General features: G+C 35.9%; 1 protein-coding gene across 12 annotated transcripts in view; it reads right to left on the bottom strand.

Moving 5' to 3' along the window:
* The window catches only part of ERBIN (erbb2 interacting protein), a 123,328-nt gene that overhangs the window by 5,491 nt on the left and 93,084 nt on the right, over positions 1-24,753 (bottom strand). For 4 of the 12 annotated variants that reach the window (XM_014781672.2, XM_014781674.2, XM_087443347.1 and 1 more), the window contains exons 19-23: positions 13,106-13,220; positions 11,144-11,327; positions 7,799-9,347; positions 3,564-3,707; positions 653-772 (exon numbers count right to left, since the gene is read on the bottom strand). In XM_014781672.2, coding sequence (XP_014637158.2) covers positions 653-772; positions 3,564-3,707; positions 7,799-9,347; positions 11,144-11,327; positions 13,106-13,220 — 2,112 coding nt within the window. The remainder of the gene's footprint in view (positions 1-652; positions 773-3,563; positions 3,708-7,798; positions 9,348-11,143; positions 11,328-13,105; positions 13,221-24,753) is intronic. The other 8 variants (XM_087443348.1, XM_004422881.3, XM_014781677.2 and 5 more) reach the window with 4 other exon arrangements.

Below are 24,753 nucleotides of genomic sequence, written 5' to 3'. Positions count from 1 at the left end.
CTACTCTCAAGAACAATGTAAAAGTTTACACAATACATAATTAAGCTTCATAATTATATTTGGTTATACTAGGGATGTGGAATTAGTGAAGAGAAAGAATACCTGAGGAGAATACTAAAGAAAAGAATTATCTGGCATTGGTGACAGAAAAGTCAACTTTCTAAAATGTGTGATGCTTTAGTTACAAAAGTAATAAGAACACAACATTCTATCATATACAAAAGTCTTTCAAGGTGATTTCTCATTATATTAAAAGTATTTTAAAATGCCTTTAGTAATAGTAAAACTTCCTCAAATGAAGAATTTAAGACAGGTTCATCTTTAACTTTCCAAACAGGTTTACTATCAGGAATGCCAAAAAGCCTTTGATTCAAAGGATTAAATAAGGAGGTGATACTATAAAAATCCCCTCCCCTGAAAAAACACAAAATGACTCTCCAGTGTGGAAAAAATCACGGAATAATCTGAGAAACAGCAGAGTGAAATTCTTTTTAATATTTCTCAATAATTAAAAAAAATTCTTACCAATCAAGGGGGAAAAGTCCTTAAGAAAGTATTTTCAGTGTTAAAGCATATATACTATTTCTAGTTCCAAAACTATAAAACACAGTGAGCTCACAGACACTACTCCATTTATTTCCTGAGCACCTACTTTCATCAAGCTGTCTGGAGGAACATCTTTGTGACTAAGTGTAGCTGACGAGTAGTTCTGCTGTCCTGAAATGAATACATCATCTTGACAAGGATCTCCTGGACAGGATGTCTGGGGATGCTTCACACGAGGGGGAAATAAAAAGTAAACAAATAATAATCTTTAAGATGTGAAATCAAAATAATGATGACACTTGAGAGGAGATTAGGAAAAAATACTGCTAGATAATGGAAAGATGAAGAACCAAATTAAACATTACCATCACAACTGCCATCACTATTAGTACCTTTATGATGGATGTTAACTAAACTTATTGTGGTAATCATTTTGCAATATGTATATATCAAAGCATCATGATATATACACCTTGGACTAATACAGTCATGCAGCACTTAACGATGGGGATACATTCTGAGAGATGTGTCATTAGGCGATTTTGTCATTGTGTGAACATCACAGAGTGTACTTACACAAACCTAGATGGTATAGCCTTCAAACACCTGGGCTATATGGTACTAATCTTATGGGACCATTGTTGTATATGTGGCCTGTCACTGACCAAAACGTTATGTGGCTCATGACTGTACAATGCTGTATGTCAATTACATCTCAATAAAACTGGAAAAAAAATATTAGTACCCTTAAGTCTTCCAAAGTTACATGGCAAAATGTTCTTGTAATGTGTGAAAAGTATTTACGAATATATACTGTTAAGCTATTTCTTTATAATGCTTTTAGTTTTATTTACAGCAATATCTAGCTTTTACTACTTCGAGCAATAATGTTAGTTATTAATCCAAGTTAAGAGTCCCAAATCTTAAGAGCAACTAAAATATACTTCTATTGAGCACTGTAACAAGTTTCTTGGTAAAAAAAAATTAACTGCTATTTTTTTAACAGCAGAGGATCACCCAGAATTTTCTTTTTAATGATGAGCAGTACCAATAAACATACAGTCTTTAAAACTTGCTTTAGCATAATTCTATCATACTAATATTAGTCAGCTCAATATTTTCAAAAGCACTGGTTTGGTGAAATGCTTTTAAAATTAACTAACTAGAGTTCATATTTTTATACATCAAATAACACCCTTATATTATTGTTTATCTCACTGATAACGTTAGAGAAAAAACAGACAATATCTCATTATCTCTGAATAATTTTTATAAATATGCTGGGACGCAAGATGCCCACTTTTTTCATTTTAATTTAGTTTTAAACACATCTTGCTATATTTTAGAAAACTAAAGAGATTGTGATAAATAGCATTATTGTTACTTTCAAAACAGTATGTGGCTTGCAACACAGATATGAAAACTACTTTATCATGTTGAAAAATAATCTGAAATCTACTTCATTACGATATGCCACAGGATACATATAAACCTAAGGGTTTATAATTTAATCTTGGAAACCATATCTGCAACAGATCTATCATGCATAGTTAGTTGCTAGTTCAAACCATGGCTTAGCATTTTTAGATGTGGTTTCATCTAATTCTGTGTATTTATGCAATCAATACTTGATTTTCCTTCTCTGTTTTTTGAGATGTGCTTTCAGAATGCATAATAATCAACTTAGCTCACAGCCTGGAGTTTAATCTCAAGCCTGAATGTACAGCTATGTTTATCTAGTCTTTAAAAGAACAAGTATATTATGAATGAAAAAGTAAAACGCAACAGACTCAAAGCCTCTAAATTTAAGAATAACAAGCAAAAACTTACTGTAGAAGAATTTGGAAAGAAAAATTTTTCCAGCTGACTATAAAGATTACCCAAGTTAATAGAAGCCCCTGGTATTTACTCTGTGGCTTCAGTTGGAATGAGTAGCAGAAATGTAGGGCTTAACAGCCATCACCCTCCTCTCTCCCTGTTTCAAACTGATAAGTTATGAAACGATTGCTGCCACTATAACATAACATAGAAACCAAGTGGTGGCAGGTGACAGAGGGCAGACAGAGTGAGACAGGCGAGGCCCAGCCAGAGCAAAGAGAATCCCAGAGGATGCTCCTACCCTAGAACACGACAGGGCAAAGCCAGGAGGGAATCAAAAAGCTGCGGGGAGGGGAGGAAGCTCAGGGGAAAGCAAAGGGCCCAGAAGTAAGCAGAGTCAGCATGGAGAGAAAACTGTGGGGAGGAGAAAAAATAAGGTTATGAGGGGAGAAAGGTCTTTTCAGAACGGAAGGAGGGGGCAAAAGGAAATATTTATTTAGAGGCCATGCTACCACCTCAAACTGTTATGGAGAGAAAAATCTTAAAACAGAGCTATGCCCGAGTTTGTTCTGTTCTTGCTCCTCTGCCATTATTATCTCCTACCCTTAAACTTTCATTAAAAGAATAAACCTTTATTCTTCACAACTAATGACCATGGTGAAATGTGGGTAATAAAGGATTTGGGTTTTGCCTTTTCATTGGTACTTATTATACAATTTCTCCAGCCTCACATTTAATTATACTCAGTGAATTATGATTAAACTTAGTTCCAGGTAGTGCTTTTTATTTGCCAACTCTCAATCACTAAAGTGAAAATTATTCTTCCCCACAACCCCTCTGTGGATTACATATGGCATAGCCTTAAAACCTTGAGTTAGAGAGAGCAAGCTAATCTTATTAAGAGAAAACACTGCAAAGAATAATAATTTTTAAAAACCTCTCAGATAAGTTATTCCTATTGCTCATCCCTTTTTACATAAACAAGAGCTGACTACATCCTTAGTTATGATCATAGAAACTTAAGAGAGAAAGATTAAATCAGCTTTGCAGGAAGTTTTAGAACTAAGCCATGGAAGAACTGGGAGTTAATCAAGATCTCTAACCCACGGTAAAAGTTTATTTTCTAGAAACATTAAAACGTGGGGTTTTTTTTTCCCTCTTCTATGTACTGAAAGTACTGCTCTACTATAGGTACTCACTCGAAAAATGTGCCCACCAGAACCTCTTCCGTCTGCAATACTCAAGGCAAGACTGCCTTGGCTGCCATGCAGATCCCTAGAGCTGCCATAGTGAAAGTTGTTTACAGCAGTAAAATTGGAATTAAAGGACCTTGACAGCATGCTCTGAATAAAGAAGGGATAGATTTAACAGAGATTAGTGTAGCATGCAAAATGCACAAGACACGTTATATACATAGAGATATTTACAAGGAACCCCAATGACACACAGAATTATCATACAACACTGAATTTTCAGTGCCACTGGAAGAAACTGGCACTGTTTACCATATATTTATGACAACACACATAAACACATGGATTACATGTAAATCCAACCATTCACATGTTTAAACACCAAAGAAGAAAGTACAAACATATGTAGCTGCTTTTATGTTATTATTTCCTTTACTCCTAACATATCTCATTAGAAGTTTGTCAGAAAATAGGAATTGATGTTCTACCTAGATGTATCGGTAAATATATGGTTATACATGGAATACAAACTAATTTCTCCATAAAGATAAATTTTACCAACAGCCAGTTATTTCTAGGTGAAAATGGACTCCTAGAGAGTCTGCTTCATTTTACAGAAATTAATTCTGTCTTATTACTAAATAGAGTTTAAATATACATAATATAGCACAAAATATATTTGCAGCAAATACCTGGCTCTTGGCCAATGCCAATTTTAAAAAAAATTATCTTCCACATTTAGAAAAATGTCTTAGAGAAAAGTTTAACATACAGTTTTAGGATGTAAGACTTAAAAAGGCTCCCACTGCTCTATAATTACCAGAAAAAATAGAAAATACACGTGTAAAAATTTTTTCCCATTCAAAGACATATTAAACAAATGCCTAGTCGCTAATCCCAGAGCTGCCTGAAAAATGTACCTCAAAAAATGCACTGCCTGAGTCTCATTGTTCCTGCCTGCTTATTCCCAGGTGTTAAATGCTGTTCTTTCATGTGGATGCTTTTAGTCATGTCCCTGAGGATTGAGAGTCTGATAAACTGGGAGAAACGACCTTTTGAGCACGGCTTGTTATTAACAAATACAGAAATGCCACACAAGCATTTCTATATTACTCTTAGGGAATATACACCTTCTCCAGATTATGAAGTTGATCTGTAGTACCAAGAAACATTAATATGACATTCCACAATGAAAAGGATCTATAAAATTACAATGTACACTTTCCATTATTTTCTGGATTCTAAAGTAATGACTAAAGAAAAAGCTCAACTTACTAGGCCAGGTCTGTATTTTCCCAAACCATTTCACAAAGAATAAGAATATGGCACAGGCAATTCAGAAGTTTCAAAAACATTTGATTGATATGTAAAAATAAATTATACACACACACACATTTTATATATATATATATAAACAACACACACTCACGTGCTATACACAGTTTTAACATATTGTTAACTTGAGTGGCCTGACTGACCTGACTCTTTTCAATGATACATAGATTTTGGAACTAGGCTTTTTCTGTCATCTTTGAACATATATGAGGTTTCTGCAAATACATCACTGACTAAAAACACTGAAGCTCAGAACAGGTCTGGTTTTGAATTCAGGCTTGCGGATAGACATCCACATAAAACTGCCCACCGTCACAACAAATCAACACATTGTGCAGAGCTCAATTAGGTACTGAGCATATGTCCTGGGCACTGTTGTTCATTACATGCTAATAGTTGTATAACAGCAAGTGAACATGGAAATTACCATGTTGCGTTCATCATATTCTGGTTGAGCACTTCTCACCTGACTTTTTAATATAATAAGGAATATTAGCAAAAATTCAACTTTGAAACAAAAATGTTTATTCCTTTTCAATGTCTGTTGATCAGTTTAATTAAATAGGACTTGAGTTTTCTGAGGTGAGATCTCTTTTATATATTTGGGTTCCAGGTAGTTTGTTGGGGGAGCAGAAGGAGGGGTTACTACTACAAGATTTAAAAACCAAGTAAGCTTTAATAACTTATCCATTTCTGTATTATTACTAAACTCCCAGCCAGCTAAAGAAGCAACTTTTGATTTGGGGACTTACCTCTAGAAGTAGGGCCAGCATTGTGAAATCCTCTGGGGAAATTTTTCAAATGTCCACCCATGCCATCAAAATTACGTTTGGGGGAGAGAGGTGGAGTTGCAGAGGAGGGAATAGAGATCTTCCATCACCCTCCACCATTTTCAACCAATGCTTTCAAGTGTGGAGTCTAAATCATGTTGCCTTGTGTCCTCACAAAGCTTTTCTTAATTTCACTGAACTAATTCTCACCTCCAAATTACCAGTGCGCCCAAGTGGGAAACTACTCTCACGGACTCTGCAAGCAACAAATTTCCAAACATAAAAAGCAGAGAGGCACAATGAACGACGAGGTGGCTGCTGCTTGCTTCCTATTTGCTAAAGTCCAGGCACATCCCTGTCAGACGGGAAAGAAGTAGTGGGAGGACAGCCATCTGAGATGTCAACTAATATAATGATAACCAAACTCATCTCTTCCTCTAAATTTGCTATTTCTCCTCTATGTCCGGTAACAGTTAATGGCATTCCCAACAACCAATTATTCAAGGCACCAATCTCAAGCTTAATCCTTTTTCCTCAATGACTGATTACAGGAACATTCCAATCAGAAGTAAACTCTTATACAGTCTATTTCAGAACTGCCTCTTGAATTTGTTCCTTTGTCTCAATTCCACTGATACTTTTTCTCACTTCACAGCCTCATAACTCAATCCATCAACTAACTATAGCCTCTTCCTCCTCAAAATCCAGTTCCACACTATCATCAGAAGTTTAATTATAAAACAGTTACTACTCTGCTTAAGAAATTTCCAAATTTCTTAGAAAATGCACACAAGTTCAAAGAGCCTCAAACAGTATGTGCAGAGTTACAGCTGAAACAAAACGGACACATGAGAATGAAGTCCTCTAATGCCTACAGATGCTCAGCTATTTAAAGCTGAGAGGATAGCACTGAAAAGAGCTAACATTTACAGGCAGAGGTTCAGTGTGAATTGATATAAGGTATTGATCATGTTTTAGGCATTTATTTCTGAAAAACTTGACTTAAGGAATTTTTTAATATAACGACTAACTGAGGTTATATACGTTCAGCTGTTTTTAAAAACCTATCTTAGGACCATTCCTGTGGCTTAGTGGTTAAGTGCGTGCGCTCTGCTGCTGGTGGCCCGAGTTCGGATCCTGGGCGCACACCGACGCACCACTTCTCCGGCCATGCTGAGGCCGCATCCCACATACAGCAACTAGAAGGATGTGCAGGTATGACATACAACTATTTACTGGGGCTTTGGGGGGAAAAAATAAATAAATAAATAATTAAAAAAAAAAAAAAAACCTATCTTATATTTAATAAACAGAGGTAAAGGTAATTCTTGGGTAAAATCCACTGAGAGATATGAAGCCAAATCTTAAATAAAGACTATATCTTATATACTTGGGCCAGAGAACTGTGGCACTAATATATCAGTTTTACAGGATTAAAAAAAAATTTTTAACTCCTTTCAAAAAATGGACATATACAAATAAAGCTATAAACTGAGCATGAGCATAAGTTATTTTACCAATGATTTCCAGACTACACTAGAGCCATAGACACCTGAGTTCAAATAGGTCAGAAATGCAGTTCAGGAAAGTCAAGAGTAAACGCCATGCCAGAAGCCATCTGTGTCAGTGACAGTGTTAGTCATATAAGATGGACTGGGGAAAAAACCTTAGATAAAACGTTTACATTTACAATACATTTCTTGTTATTCTGTTAACTATACAGTAACTGCTACTTTCGTACACATATTTATATAGTCAAAAATTCTTAATAAATGAGAATGGGAGGTCAGAAAATGCTAAACAGAGGTACACATGTATATACATGTATTATTTATAGTATGTGTGGCACAATCTACAAGAGATACGCACATAAATACATAAAATGAATGTAAGCCCATGGGAAACCACTGGGGAAGAAGAGAAGGGAAAGCAGCTTATACTACCATTTCAACTGTTCTGAGTATGGCTAAATCTAAACTTGGAACTCTATTCTCAGCACCAAGTAAAAACTTGAATATATGTTCAATAATTCAGAGCAACTTGTTTTCCCTGGTTTAAATAACAAAGAATGCCAAATTTTTTAAGGAAAACTAGTAAATTCATGAAGAGGAGAATGAAAAATTCATGTTTAATTACCTTTTCTAACTTTTTGGCCTCAATGTGTCGTAGTACTTGTTCTCGCCAATCATGAGGAACCTTAGTTTTTCCTGGAGGATCTAATAAAGAATGCTCAGAACCAACCCTTGCATTTGGTCTTTTTGAAGGACTAGTTCGTGAATAATTGAAATCACTGACTGACATAGTTCTCTCTGGTATTTCACTAACAGAGGGTCGAGCACTCAGAGGCCTTGATGCATTTGGACCATCAATGCTGTAGGTTCGTGCAGAAAGAGGTCTCTGTGATCCTGACATCACTGGAGGAGTTCTTCCCACTGAATGTAACTCTCTGTATGATAAATAATCTCCTTCAGGAATTTGGGTCCTCCTTGTGGGACCTGGCTCCCCGAGATTTACAGAGGCTGTAGAGGACACACTACTTTGTCGCTGAATTGTAGTTCGAGTTGCTCCAGGAATGAGTCGGTCATTTGGTGAGATGGCCCACATTTCCCCATGTCTTCCTGGGCCAAGTCTCTGATGTAAATGGTATCCAGTATTAGCTCGAACGTTGTTGTGGTTAGAAAAATTCATATTGGCAGAATGTTTAGCATAACTGTGATTTTCTGTGCTTTCTGATCTAGGAAGGCGCTGAGGAGGAAAACTGACATGATCTATTTGGGGATTTTGTTTGCAGTGCCACAAAGTGTCCTTGACTGCAACACTGCTACTGTACTGGATATTATATTGTGGAGGACCATATATTTGAGGCGCAGATTGTGGGCCACCTGTTGTCGGGCCTCTTACTGTATTTGGCTCTTCAGGATTATGATTTGAATCAAACTTGAAAATTGCCTTTGTACCTGATATTAAATCAGAAGATGAAGAAGAACCTGTAAATACTTGCAATGGTTGATCATACAAAAGTGTAGCGGACTTGCTCCTGACTATATTTTTTCCATCAATAGTAGATGTTACTTTAACTGTTGCATTTGACTGCTGAGGTCCATTATCACTAAGAATGTCATAGATTTTTAGCCCTCCAGTCTCCATGTTAGTTATGCTATGAGATTTCACAACAGATCCAACCGGCCCACTTCTCTGAGGGGAGAGATCTTCGGTGCTTTTGGAAATACCCACATCAACAGAAGAGTCAGTGTCATGTGGTTCAGGCCTGCGAGTAGATTGTGGAGTTTCCTCAGAATGTCCACTTACCTTATTCATGCATCCTAGGTTAGGATACTTGTTTCCATTTTCTAAACACTCAGCTTCTCCTTTAGCATTAATGCTTAAAAAGCCAGTTCCAAACTCTATATCCTGTGTCTTTGATCTTTCCACTATCTCTGGTTGAAATGTATCATTAGTTACAAGTTTATTAAGATTCATGTTGATATGGTCCAATTTGTGAGACTCATCAGATGTGGGTGCTGAGTCACCATCTTTGTCAATAAGAGCTAATCGCTCTTCAATATTCAAATCATATTCAGGTAAGTTAAAATCTTTCTTATCACGAACCTTGAATTTTTCCTCCGTTGAATGGTTTAAAATATCTCCATTTTGTAACAGGCTGTTAAAATTTTCATCTTCTTGCCTAAAACAAAGATAATTTTATCACAAACATCATAAAGCCCAGTTTTCTTAGTAATGGGGAACATTAATAACTAATTAACGTGTAGGTACACAGAGTTAAAAGAGTTGAAGGGAATCACAGATGAAAGGTATTTATTATCAAGCATGTAATTTAAAAATATTATTATAATACTTAAATAATATAGAGTTATAGTAAATGAAGACAAGTAAAACATTAAATTCATAGATAAGATTAATTTTCATTAACATCATAAATCACTTTGTCATAATTATACTTTAATAGAGCTAAACAGTGAAGAAAAATGGACTTATTACATATCCTCTTCCACTGCTGCATCTTTTCACAAATGTGCTAAAACATGAAATGCTTGAAAGACAGACAGATATTTGGAGAAAAAGCCAATAATTTGAATAGTTGAGTCAAGAACACCGAACATTTTTACAAATTCTGAAACCTTACATTATTAACCATAGTTAATCACATTAAGTAGTTATTATTAGATTCAAAAATATAGATAAGGAAATTATACAAAGAACTAAACAATCACTCAAAGATCTATAAAATATGAAGAAAGATCAAAAGAGAAACTAAACCTAATCACTCTTTTAAGTGACTACATTGTATTTGGCAAATATTTATAAATATGCCATTTCAAAACTATAGAAAATATTTTATTTCTACTTGGTGATAGGAAAACATTTGTGTCCTCTTGTATAAATATTTAAGTTATGTTTCAACAAATATTCCTTAATACTGATCTTCCCATTAGGTAAACAGATAATATTCATGATTAGAAATACAATACAAAAAGGTGTGGCTATATCCCTTTTTTAGCCTTTACTTCATTACATGAAAAAGATGATTTAGAAAATACGAAACTACTTCCCAGCAATATCAGTAAAATTTCATTATTCAACAAATTAATCATTATCTTAACATCTAAGAGGTTGTAAAAATTAAAATTTAATATTAATATTTGAGGTCTTAGCCTCAAATTCAGAGAATAGATATAAATGATTAATCATAATTACAACTACATAATAGCTAAACTCATTTTGAGAAATAAAATTCACCTTCCTTTTACAACAATACAAATCAATACATGCAAAAATTTGACTTAAATATGCCTGGAATTTAAGAACAATTTAACTCTAAAAAATAGTTAACAACATCCATACAATAAGCTTTGGGTTCAGTAGTAACCCATATCTTTCTATCAAGCACTCTAGCTGATAGATTAACATGAAGGTAAAATGGCCTAGTCTTCCTCTGATAACCAAACTTCTTGCGAGCCCAAATAATAAATTTGTTTTAAACTTCGGCAAAATCCCAGCCTATATGAATCAAATCTTGTTTCAGAGAGTTCGACCTACAAATTTAAGTCTAAGCCAAAGATACAGCACTAATCAAAAGTATCTGAATACTTTTTAGTTTTAATGGCATCCCCAAAAAATAATTTTGCATTTCTATCTCTAAAAATACCCCGCTCGATTTGAATTACTCCAAATAGGCTGTTTATGTTGTAATACCTAGAAATATTGTAAAACTGGTTCAACCTTTTAATGAAAAGAATTAGAATATATTTTAAATCTTTTCTTCCCTATTTAAAAGACCAATTTAAAATGGTAATGTATAAAACTAATTAGTAATAAAATGGGGAAGAAACCATATACTGCCTGAACCACTTCTATAACATTAATTTGTGAAATCCTTTATGTTTTAGTCGTATATATTTATTTGCCTTACTATCTCTATTTATTGTATAAATAAGTTATTTTGTTAAGATGTTCACAAACCTGATTTTGGAATTAATACCAATATGAGTTTGTTTCACTGGAGAGCAGAGTGAGGTATCTTGACTACTATCAGTATTAAGAGAAACTGAATCAGACATCCGAGATGGAGAGGAACAGTTGCTGTTATTCTGATTGCTATTATGTGTAACTTCATCTGATAAAGAATCTGTATCCTTTGTATCATCTGAAACAAAAAAACTTAAGCCGTTGATAAAGTCACCAAGAAATTGTGTGAAATACTTCCCAGTGATGACAAATGGCATTTATATTGCCCTGTTCAATATATAGGGTAAAGAATTATATGGATAAGAAGATGACCAGAGGCACCTCTGAAAATTCAGTCCTAATACACAGAAAGATGAAGTAATTTACAAGTGATGATACCTTTAGTTTTTTAAAAATATAATCAGTGTAGGGTTACTCATAATTTGATTTAGTTTTAAATACTGACAAGATGACATTACGCAATGTTTTCTAGGCCATCAATTAGTTTTAGTGAATATGCTTTTCCACTCATTTATAATTTTAAAAAGCCATAATAATAAAATATACATAGTACAGTTCATAGCTTTGGTAAACTTATCTGGAGGAAGAAAGTATTTCATACATGTGTGGAATTGTTTTCATCTATTCTGACAATAAAAATGAGCACTGTAGTCAATCAAAAAACAAACACCAAACAAATCAAGGAATTTTCACGGACAAATCAAGGTCAACTCTCCACATTTTTAAATCATTTCAAAGAATTGTATATGAATAGTGAACTCTCAATATGTGAGATGGCTTTGTAACAATTATATAAATAGAAATAAACAATATTCATATTCCATTATAGGCAGGTAGTATAAAAAGTAGTATTTTTTATAAGTAGTAATAAAAAGATAACTTAATATCTTTACAACTCTAAAGGTTCTTTTTAACTAACTCAATTCTAGCCAAATCACAGAAATAGTATATATAGACACAGTCACAGGAGATTATATGAATTAAGGATATATTTGCTGTTGCAAATATCTCAGTTCAAGTAGTCTGGATTGTGTTTACAGTTGAAAATAGTAGCACAGGGGGCTCTTCAACTTGAAGGTATTTAGGTCTTGGATTCTGAATTTTTAAAATACTGTTAAACTATACAGCACTGAAGTTCTTTCCTAGATATATTCCTCTTCTTCCACCTCCTTATCAGGGGGCAATTGTGACAACCAGATAATAACATGTAAAATATTTAGCATAGTAATTAGCAACTAGTAAATACTCAACAAATATCACTACCATCATTATCATGAAACCCAAGCTATCCAAGGGCCACCTTGATAGTAAGTTTCATTAATGCCATAAAGGTCAAGGCTGGATAAATATTTGGTGGAGATAATATAGAGAGGTTCAGGTATTAGTGGGGAGAAGCAAGGAAAGGATAAAAAGTAAGGATAAATACCTTTCCAGTTCCTTTTCATTTCTAAGAGTCTGAGGTTCTATGTTACATGAAAGAATCGCTGGGGGTGGTTTAAAAAAAAGTTTTGGGATAGAAAGAATAAGCAGCATCTACTATACATCAGGAACTGCGCTAGATGAGCACATTGAATAATATAGCACATTTGGTACTCACAAAATCTTTCATTAGCCTCATTGTATGTCAAATTAGATACGCACACATGGATAAAATTAAGCAGCTCAAGGATCACATAGCAAATAAGTGGTAGAAATGGAATCAAAACCTAGGTTTGTCTGCCTACAAAGTCCATGCCCTTATAAGTAAACTTGCATGAGGGAAAAAAAAGATCTATCAAGATTTTTCTTTAAAAACAAGAGAGGTAAGGAACAGACCTTTAGAAAGACATGTTTTAAAAACTGTCTCTAAAAAAGTGTTTTAAATAACAATTACATTTTATTAAAATTTACTCCAAAAAAATCTATAAATTTTATTCAGCCCCTTTCTATTCTTAGCGCTTTCCTTCAACATCTAACCTTTTTTGTTATTACTAAGTGCTACCACTTTTGGCTGGTTAATAGAGGTTTCAATTAACGGTGGTCGCATCTCTGCCATTTTCATCTCTTCATCAGAAGAAAGTTCTTCAGATTCCTAATTTAAAGAAAAAAGAGGGAAAATATTTATAAAAATAAGTTTTGGTGTCTTAAATGAATAAATATTAAGTCATAAGAAACTCAAAGAGAAAAGAATATTTAGAACATGCACGAAAACTTTTTATGGTAATAGTGACTAAAACTAGTATATGACTATAAATTTTTTAAGATATGGCAATAAAACTATGGCAATTATTAACAATATGCTGAAGTGCCTCTGGGATAATTTTCTGTGACAGGCTTTAATTTAAGTGTACTAATGATTACCAAATGCTGGGTACTATGTCAAGTGCCAGAGAAACAGAAATGAATAAAACACAATCCCTGTCATCAAAAATCTCAGTTTAGTGAGGGTGCTCCAACAAAAAGTCTCTTCCCAATCCTCAAATTTACTCCCTCAAGGATCACTAGGTTCCAAGGAATGAGACAGACTGAGGTGTTCTTCCACTCAAGTGAATTAATGGTAATTTTTGCCCAATTTGAAGACAGAATTTTTTATTACTCTCTCTGAATTTTTCTCTAGCATTTGGCAATCATCCTATCTACCAGTGAATGTTGTTAGATAGCCAAAAAAAAAAAAAAGACCTGGTTGTCAACAAATATTAATACAGAAATTTTACATTGTATATACTGTATATAAAATCAAGATGTTCTGCAGGTTAAATTATTCCCAGTTAATATGATGAAAATAAATAAAAGGTCTTAAAAAGGTGTTCTGTTAAAAGTACTAGTTCTCTTAGGTACTCATAAGTGTCCTAGTAAAGATATTGATGGGAGTTAGCAAACTATTTCAGTAAAAAGGCCACAGAGTAAGTATTTTATGCTTTGCGGGCCATGTTTCTGTTTCAACTACTCAACTCTGCTGTCGTGGCACAAAAGTAGCCACAGACAGTATGTAAAGTGACCATGGCTGTGTGCCAAACTGAATTTCATCTAACTTTTCACATGTCATGAAATATTCTTCTTCTTTTGATTTTTATTCAACCTTTTAATAATGTAAAAACTGTTCTTAGCTCGCAAGCCACACAAAAACAGGCAGTGCGCTGGATTTGGGCCATAGGCCACAGTCTGCCAACCACTGTTCAAGACTGTACTACAATGGGGGCTGGCCCCGTGGCTTAGCGGTTAAGTGCGTGCGCTCCGCTGCTGGCGGCCCCGGTTCGGATCCCGGGCGTGCACCAACGCACCGCTTCTCCGGCCATGCTGAGGCCGTGTCCCACATACAGCAACTAGACGGATGTGCAGCTATGACAAACAACTATCTACTGGGGCTTTGGGGGGAAAATAAATAAATAAAATCTTTAAAAAAAAAAAAAAAAGATTGTACTACAATGGAAAGAGTTAGACAACTAATTAGCCAGAACAGGAAAAGAATGTAACTTCAGTTTAGTCTTGAAGGGTGAGATAAGAGGGAAATGACATTCTGAGCAGAGGAAAGCATGGAAATAAGAAAAGGTATGGCAAGTCAGCTCCATGCAGTTGGAGCTCAGGGTAAGTGGCAGGAGAGACAGAAAAGGAGAATGGATTGCATGGTGAAAGGTTATGCTCTGAGTATGGACTCAGTTAAGGATGTGTTGGTCATTTTGGAAGTTGCCAAGCCAGGAACTCACAAGATCAGATTATCTTTTAAAATAGTAACTCTGGTATTAAAAATGTATAGGAAGAGGGGGCTAGCCCTGGTGGCCTAGTGGTTAAGTTTGGTGCACTCTGCTTTGGGGGCCCAGGTTTGGTTCCCAGACACGGACCTACACCACTCTATTAGCGGCCACATTGTGCTGGTGGCCCACATACTGAAAAATAGAGGAAGACTAGCACCGATGTTAGCTCAGGGCAAATCCACCTCAGCAAAAAACAAAAAAATGTATGGGAAGAAAAAGAGACTGGTGGAAAGAAATCTAGCTATGACAGTAGTCCTGAAGAGGAATAACCACCTCTGTCCTCGGGCAATGGCAGTGATGGCTGGTAAAGAGAAAAAGAATCTGACACAAATTTTGGGATTAATAGGACTTAATGACAGAAGGAATGTAAAGAATGAAAGAATAGGACAAGAAGGGGCAAATGGTCTGTCCTAATCTTTGATATATGCAGCATTTAAATTGATGACCAGACTTTCTCCATCATGAAATTACAGATCTTCCGTGACTTACAATGGGATTACGTCCTGATAAAGCTATCGTAAACTGAAAATACTGTTAAATCAAAAATGCATTTAATACCCCTAACCTACAGAACATCATAGCTTAGCCTCGCCTACCTTAAACGTGTTCAGAACACACACATTAGCTCACAGTTGGGCAAAATCATCTAGCACAAAGCCAATTTTATAATAAAGTGGTGAATATCTCATGTAATTTATTGAATACTGTACTGAAAGTGAAAAACAGAATGGTTGTATGGGTACAGAATGGTAAAGTGAAAAACAGAATGGTTGTATGGGTACAGAATGGTTGTCAGTGTATTGGTTGTTTACCCTCATGATCATGTGGCTGACTGGGAGCTGCAGCTCACTGCTGCTGCCCAGCATCATGAGAGAGTATCACATTGCATAATGCTAGCTCGGGAAAAGATCAAAATTCAGAATTCAAAGCACGGTTTCTACTGAATGCCTATAGCTTTCACACCACAGTAAAGTGAAAATATCAGGGAGTGATGTCAGCATGATAGCGGAGTGAGCACTTCCCTTAGACTCTCCCCAAGACACAATGTAAAGGATATTCATAAACCAACAGAGGACATTTACACAAGACAAGAGACCCATGCAGCCATACGTCTGAAGGTTGAGGTACTGGACCCCCTGGGAGGAAGTGGAAAGAGGTAAACAGATCTCTCCCTCCCCACCAGTGACCAACGGTGCAGGATTGCGGGTGCGCGACTCAGAAAAGAAGGGGGGGCTGGCTGTCTGCGGGAAAGCATTCGCTCTCCAAGTTCCCTCACAGCCAGTGTGAAAGCCACACAGGGAGGAGGCTAAGCTATTGTGGGGGTGTCTTCATCAGGCTAGCACCCCAGAAGAGCAGACAGTAAAGGCAGAGCAAGAATGCCCCCAGGATTGTGCACGTGAAAGAGAGCACCCCTCCCCCAGCCCAGTGCTCCAGCTCAGCTGGTTGGCCAGGGCCTCTGCATATACATTAGAAAAGCAGCAGCTACAGATGCCAGGGATTGCGGCAGGCTCAGAACACACAACTCCTGAGCCCCCTCCAGTGGTGGCAGGTGGAATCTGCGACCAAATACTATCATGCAAAGGCACAAATCCATGCCATCAAATACTGTGAAGAAATATATTAATACTCCAGAGCAGCAGGAAAATGACAAGCACCCAGAAATCAATCCGGAAGGCACAGAAAATTACAATCTAAATGGCAGAGATTTCAAAATAGCTATCAAAAAAAAATCTCAACAAGTTACAAGAAAATACAGACAGTTCAATGAAATCAGGAACAAATTTAATGAACAGAGGAAATTCTTCACAAAAGATATTGAAACTATAAAGAAAAACCAATCAGAAATGCTGGATATGAAAGACACAATGGATGGGATAAGGAAAAATACGGAATCCATGAATAACAGAGCTAATATTATGGAGGACAGAATTACCAGCTTGGAGGACAGAAATATAGAAACACTTCAGATGGAGAAGGAGAGAGAACTAAGACTGACAAGAAATGAAGAAATTTTCTGAGAAATATCTGACTCAATTAGGAAATGCAACACAAGGATTATAGGTATTCCAGAGGGAGAAGAGAGGGAGAAAGCAGCAGAGAGCTTGTTCAAAGAAATGATAGCTGAGAACTTCCCAAACGTGGGGAAGGAGCTGGAAATACAAGTAGGAGAAGCTAACAGAACTCCTAAATACATCAATGTAAAAAGACCTTCTCCAAGGCATATAGTCATAAAACTGGCAGAAGTCAATGACAAAGAAAAAATATTAAGGACAGCAAGGCAGAAGAAAATAACTTACAAAGGAATCCCTATCAGGCTTTGAGCAGATTTCTCAGCAGAAACCTGACGGGCCAAGAGAGATGGAATGATCCATTCAAAATTCTGAAAGACAAAAACTTTCAGCCAAGAATACTCTTATCTAGTGAAAATATCCTTCAGATATGATGGAGAAATAAAAACTTTCCCAGATAAACAAAAGCTAAGGGAATTCATTGCCACAAGACACCCCCTAAAAGAAATGATCAAGAAGGCCCTCATACATGGAAAAAAAAAACAAAAAAGGGTTTACAAAGCCTTGAGCAAGGAGATAAGTAGGCAAACAAAATCAGGAAATTGTAGCTCTCTATCACAACAGGTTAGCAAACAATTATAACGTTAAAGATAAAGGGAAGGAAAACATCAAAAATAATTATAATTTGTGATTTTAACCACAAACTCACAACACAAGATAGAATAAGTTGTGACAACAACAACTTAGAAGGGGAAGAGGAAAGAGATGTAATTGGCTTAGACTAAGGAACTAAGAGGCTATCAGAAAATGGACTATCCCATCTACAAGATATTTTATACAAACCTCATGATAACAACTAAACAAACAATCAGAACACAGACACAAATGATAAATAAACAGAAAATCATCATAGAGAACTACCAAACTAAATTGGTAGTCCAAAATACACAGGACAAGAAACCAGGGAAATAAAGACCAACCAGTAAACAAGTCATAAAATGGCAGCATTAAGCCCTCATATATCAATAAACCCTCATATATCAATAATAACTCTAAATGTAAATGGATTGAATGCTCCAATCAAAAGACAGAGTGGCCAGACAGATTTAAAAAGAAGACCCAACAATATGCTGCCTCCAGGAAACACATCTCAGTTCTAAAGACAAACACAGGGTCAGAGCAAAGGGATGGAAGACAATACTCCAAGCTAATGGCAAACAAAAGAAAGCAGGTGTTGCCATACTTATATCAGACAAAGTAGACTTCAAGAAAAAAGCAATGAGAGACAAAGAGGGGCAGTATATAATGATAAAAGGGACACTCCACCAAAAAGACATGACACTTATAAATATACATGCACCCAACACAGGAGCACCAAAATACATAAAGCAACTACTAACTGACTTAAAAGAAGATGTCAACAACAACACAATAATAGTAGGTGACCTTAACACTCCACTTACATCAATAGATAGATCATCCAGAAGAAAATCAACAAGGAAATAGTGGAATTACAAGAAAAACTAGACCAGATGGACATAATAGATATATATAGAACACTCCATTCAGAAGCAGAATACACATTCTTCTCAAGTGCACATGAAACATTCTCAAGGATAGACCATATGTCACAACATATGGTCAACAACGCAAGCCTCTATAAATTTAAGAAGACTGAAATCATATCAAGCATCTTTTCCGACCATACTGCTACGAAACTAGAAATCAACTACAAGAAAACAGCTGGGAAAGTCACAAATATGTGGAGACTAAACAACATGCTACTGAACGACCAATGGATCACTGAAAAACTTAAAGGAGAAAGCAAAAAACATCTGGAGACAAATGAAAATGAAAATACACCATACCAACTCATATGGGATGCAGCAAAAGCAGTCCTAAGAGGGAAATTCATAGCAATATAGACCAACCTTAACAAACAAGAAAAATATCAAAAAAGAAATCTTAAACTATACCTAAAAGAATTAGAAAAAGAAGAACAAACAAAGCCCAAAGTCAGCAGAAGGAGGAAAATAATAAAAATTACAGCAGAAATAAATGAAATTGAAACAAACAAAAAAAAAAACTGTAGAAGGGATCAATGAAACTAAGAGTTACTTCTTTGAGAAGATAAACAAAATTGACAAACCCTTAGCCAGACTCAATAAGAAAAAAAGAGAGAATGCTGAAATAAATAAAATTAGAAATGAAAGAGGAGGAATTACAATGGATACCACATGAATACAAAGGATTATAAGAGAATACTATGAAAAACTATATGCCAATAAATTGGTCAATCTAGAAGAAATGGATAAATTCTTAGACTCATACAACCTCCCAAAACTGAATCAGGAAGAAATAGAGACTCTGAAAAGACCAATCACAAGAGAATGAACAGTAATCAAAAACCTTCCAAAAAACAAAAGTCCAGGACCAGATGGCTTCTCTGGAGAATTCTACCAAACATTCAAAGAGGATTTAATACCTAACCTTCTCAAACTATTCCAAAAAACCAAGGAAGACGGAACACTTCCTAACACATTCTACAAGGCCAACATCACCCTGATACCAAAGCCAGACAAGGACAACACAAAGAAGGAGAATTACAGGCCAATATCGCTGATCAACACAGATGCAAAAATCCTCAACAAAATATTGGCAAACCGAATACTGAAATACATTAGAAAGATCATACACCATGATCAAGTGAGATTTATACCAGGGACACAGTGATGGTTCAATACCCACAAATCAATCAATGTGATACACCACATTAACAAAATGAGGAATAAAAACCACCAGATCATCTCAATAGATGCAGAGAAAGCATCTGACAAAATCCAACATCCATTTATCATAAAACTCTCAACAAAACGGGTATTGAAGCAAAGTACTTCAACGTGATAAAGGCCATACACAGCCAACATCATACTCAACAAGGAAAAAGTGAAAGCCATCCCTCTGAGAACAGGAACAAGACAACAGTGCCCACCCTCACCACTGTTATTCAACATAGTGCTGGAAGTTCTGGCCAGAGCAATTAGGCAAGAAAAAGAAATAAAAGGAATCCAAATAGGCAATGAAGAAGTGAAACTTTCGCTGTTTACAGACGACATGATTTTATATATAGAACACTCTAAAGAATCCATTGGAAAACTATTAGAAATAATCAACAACCACAGCAAAGCTGCAGGATACAAAATCAACTTACAAAAATGAGTTGCATTTCTATACTCTAACGATGAACTAACAGAAAGAGACCTCAAAAAGACAATCCCATTTACAATTGCAATAAAAAGAATAAAATATTTAGAAATAAATTTAACCAAGGAGGTGAAAGACCTATACAATGAAAACTATAAGACATTATTGAAAGAAATCGAGGATGACATAAAGAAATGGGAAGATACCCCATGCACATGGATTGGAAGAATAAACATAGTTAAAATGTCCATACTACCTAAAGCAATCTACAGAGTCAACGCAATCTCAACCAGAATCCCAATATCATTCTTCAGGGAAATAGAAGAAAGAATCCTAAAATTCATCTGGGGCAACAAAAGACCCCAAATAGCTAAAGCAATCCTGAGAAAAAAGAACAAAGCTGGAGGCATCACAATCCCTGACTTCAAAATATACTACAAAGCTATAGTAATCAAAAGAGCATGGTACTGATGCAAAAACAGACACACAGATTAATGGAACAGAACTGAAAGCTGAAAAATAAAACCACACATCTACAGACAGCTAATCTTAAACAAAGGAGCTAAGAATATACAATAGAGAAAGGAAACTCTCTTCAATAAATGGTTCTGGGAAAACTGGACAGTCACACTCAAAAGAATGAAAGCAGACCATTATCTTTCACCATACACAAAAATTAATTCAAAATGGATCAAAGACCTGAAGGTAAGACCCAAAACCAGAAAACTGCTAGAAGAAAATATAGACAGTACACTCTTTGACATCAGCCTTAGAAGGATCTTTTCAAATACCATGTCTACTTGGGCAAGGGAAACAAAGGAAAAAATAACCAAGTTGGATTTTATCAGACTAAAGAGCTTCTGTGCAAGGCAAAGGAAATCAGAAACAAAACGAAAAGACAACCCACCAACTGGGAGAAAATATTTGGAAATCATATATCTGACAAGCAGTTCATCTCCAAAATATATAAAGAACTCACACAACTCAACAACAAAAAACAACCTGATCAAAAAATGGGCAGATGATATGAAGACATTTTTCCAAAGAAGATATACAGATGGCCAATGGCCACAGGAAAGATGTTCCATATTGCTAATCATCAGGGAAATGCAAATCAAAACTACAATGAGATACCACCTTATACCTGTTAGAATGGCTATAATCACCAGGACAAAAAACAATAAATGTTGGAGAAGATGTGGAGAAATGGGATCTCGCATACACTGCTGGTGGGAATGCAAACTGGTGCAGCCACTATGGAAAACAGTATGGAAATTTCTCAAAAAATCAAAAATAGTAATACCAAACGACCCAGCTATCCCACTACTGGCTATTTATCCAAAGAACTTAAAATCAACAATTCAAAGAGAGTTATGCACCCCTATGTTCACTGCAGCATTATCTACAACAGCCAAGACGTGGAAGCAACCCAAGTGCCCATAAACGGATGACTGGATAAAGAAGATGTGGTGTATATATACACACATATATATACTCAGCCATAAAAAGACAAAATCGTCCCATTTGCAACAACATGGATGGACCTTGAAGGTATTATGTTAAGTGTAATAAGCCAGACAGAGAAACAAACACAAGTGATTTCACTCATACGTGGAAGATAAACTGACACATGGACAAAGAGAACAGACTAGTGGTTACCAGAGGGGAAGGGGTTTGGTGGGAGGAGGGGGGGAACAGGGGTAAAGGGGCACATTTATATGGTGACTGACAAATGATAATGTACAAATGAAATTTCACAATGTTATAAACTATTATGACCTCAATAAAATTTTTTTTAAAAAATCGGAAAAATCCTAAGTGGAACCACTGTAAGTTGGGGACCGTCTATATATTATTACACCTGGGCTTCTAGAATTGCAGTCTCCTAAATCTCCTCCCTCCTTTCTGTCTCCTTTGCTCACATCAATTAATCTTCCTGCAGTTAGCTCATACATTTTTCCTTTCTAACTCTTTCCCTGGATATTGCATTTTTTTCAATGTTTATGTTTAATGTCGGCAATTCTCCAATTTATAATCTAGCTTTGATTTCTCTTCTGAGCTAAAGATCCACATTTCCAACTACCTATTGAATATGTCTACCTGAAGGTCTTGTCAAATGTTCAAATTCCACATATCCAAAAATAAACTTGTCCTTGCAAGTCTCTTTGTTCTCTTAACATCCCTATTTCTGTTCATGGCATCATCATCCTATTCAGGCATGGTTATGTGGCTGTTCCCTCTTCTCCATTCCTTATAGTCAGGGATATTTATACACAACATCTATAATATTCTTGCAGAACTTCTAGTCTGCATTTTCTACTATCACTATTCAAAAGCCTTCAAACTTTGAGAACTCAATAGCCATTGCCAGATAATTCTCATACACAGCTCTATCACAAGTAACACTCTGTTAAAAAGCCTTTGGTGGCTCCCCAAACATTATAGAACATCCTTGGTTCTTTGTAGCCATAAAATATCTCTTTTCTAAATTTCTATAGCACTTAATACTTTCATTAGTACTTTTCTTACACACTTAGCACAGTCTAACCATGATTATATTCTATATATCCATTTATCCATTCTGCCACCATAACTCCAAACAGTACCTTATAGATAGAAATTATACTAAATGAGTAATAAGTTCACTGGGACAAACCTAAAAACCTTTTCACAACTATGTCATATCAGGTTCAACATACATAATAGTGTATTGAATGATGTGATCCATTTAGTACATTCAAAAGCCAAGAGTTTTTTCCTGTAGTAAATACTAGCTCACAAGATAACTTTGAAGATAAACGGTGTACTTTGAACATATTTGAATTTTCAGGAATAAAGATCCTATTATAAACCCACAATATATTTATATGGAACAACAAAAGACCCCGAGTAGCTAAAGGAATCCTGAGAAGAAAGAACAAAGCTGGAGGTATCACACTCCCTGATTTCAAAATATACTACAAGGCTATAGTAACCAAAACAGCATGGTACTGGCACAAAAACAGACACACAGATCAATGGAATAGAATCAAAAGCCCAGAAATAAACCCACACATCTATGGACAGCTAATCTTCGACAAAGGAGCCAAGAACATACAATGGAGAAAAGAAAGTCTCTTCAACAAATGGTGTTGGGAAAACTGGATAGCCACATGCAAAAAAATGAAAGTAGACCCTTACCTTACACCATACACAAAAATTAACTCCAAATGGATTAAAGACTTGAATGTAAGACCTGAAACTATGAAACTTCTAGAAGAAAACATAGGCAGTATGCTCTTCCACATCAGTCTTAGCTACATATTTTCAAGCACCATGTCTGAGTGGGCAAGAGAAACAACAGAAAAAATAAACAAATGGGACTACATCAAACTAAAAAGCTTCTGCACAGCAAAGGAAACCATCAACAAAACGAAAAGACAACCTAACACTTGGGAGAAGATATTTGCAAACCATACATCTGATAAGGGCTTAACCTCCAAAATATATAAAAGAACTCATGCATCTCAAAACAAAAAAACTAACAACCCAATTAAAAAATGGGCAAAAGACGTGAACAGACATTTCTCCAAAGAAGATATACAGATGGCCAACAGACACCTGAAAAGATGTTCAAAATCACTAACTATCAAGGAAATGCAAATCAAAACTACAATGAGATATCACCTCACACCCATCAGAATGGCTATAATTAACAAGACAGGAAACAACATGTGTTGGAGAGGATGTGGAGAGAAGGGAACTCTCATACACTGCTGGTGGGAGTGCAAACTGGTGCAGCCACTATGGAAAACAGCATGGAGATTCCTCAAAAAATCAAGGATAGAACTACCATATGATCCAGCTATTCCACTGCTGGGTATTTATCCAAAGAACTTGAAAACACCAATGCGTAAAGATACATGCACCCCTGTGTTCACTGCAGCGTTATTCACAATAGCCAAGACTTGGAAGCAACCTAAGTGCCCATCAAGGGACGAATGGATAAAGAAGCTGTGGTATATATACACAATGGAATACTACTCAGCCACAAGAAATGATGAAATCCAGCCATTTGTGACAACATGGATGGACATTGAGGGTATAATGCAAAGTGAACTAAGTCAGAGGGAGAAGGTCAAATACCGTATGATTTCCTTCATTAAGTAGTAGATAATAACAACAATAAACAAACACATAGAGACAGACATTGGATTGGTGGTTACCAGAGGGGAAGGGAGGGAGGAGGGCGAAAGGAATAATTCGGCACATGTGTGTGGTGATGGGTTGTAATTAGTACTTGGGTGGTGAACATGATGTAATCTATGCAGAAATAGAAGTATAATGATGTACACCTGAAACTTACACAATGTTGTAAACCAATGTTATTGCAATAAACAAAAAATTTAAAAAAATAAAAAAAAAATAAACCCACAATATCACTATTTCTTTCTTTTTTTTTTCTTTTGGTGAGGAAGATCAGCCCTTAGCTAACATCTGCCAATCCTCCTCTTTTTTATGCTGAGGAAAACTGGCCCTGGGCTAACATCCGCGCCTATCTTCCTCCAATTTATATGGGATGTCGCCACAGCATGGCTTGCCAAGAGGTGCGTCTGTGCACGCCCGGGATCCGAACTGGCAAACCCCGGGCTGCCACAGCAGAGTGCGCGCACTTAACCGC

This window comes from Ceratotherium simum, chromosome 18 (assembly GCF_057802395.1).
Source record: "Ceratotherium simum simum isolate JZ-2026a chromosome 18, ASM5780239v1, whole genome shotgun sequence".
NCBI classification, from domain to species: Eukaryota; Metazoa; Chordata; class Mammalia; order Perissodactyla; family Rhinocerotidae; genus Ceratotherium; species Ceratotherium simum.
This window is presented reverse-complemented; position numbering and strand designations above follow the sequence as displayed.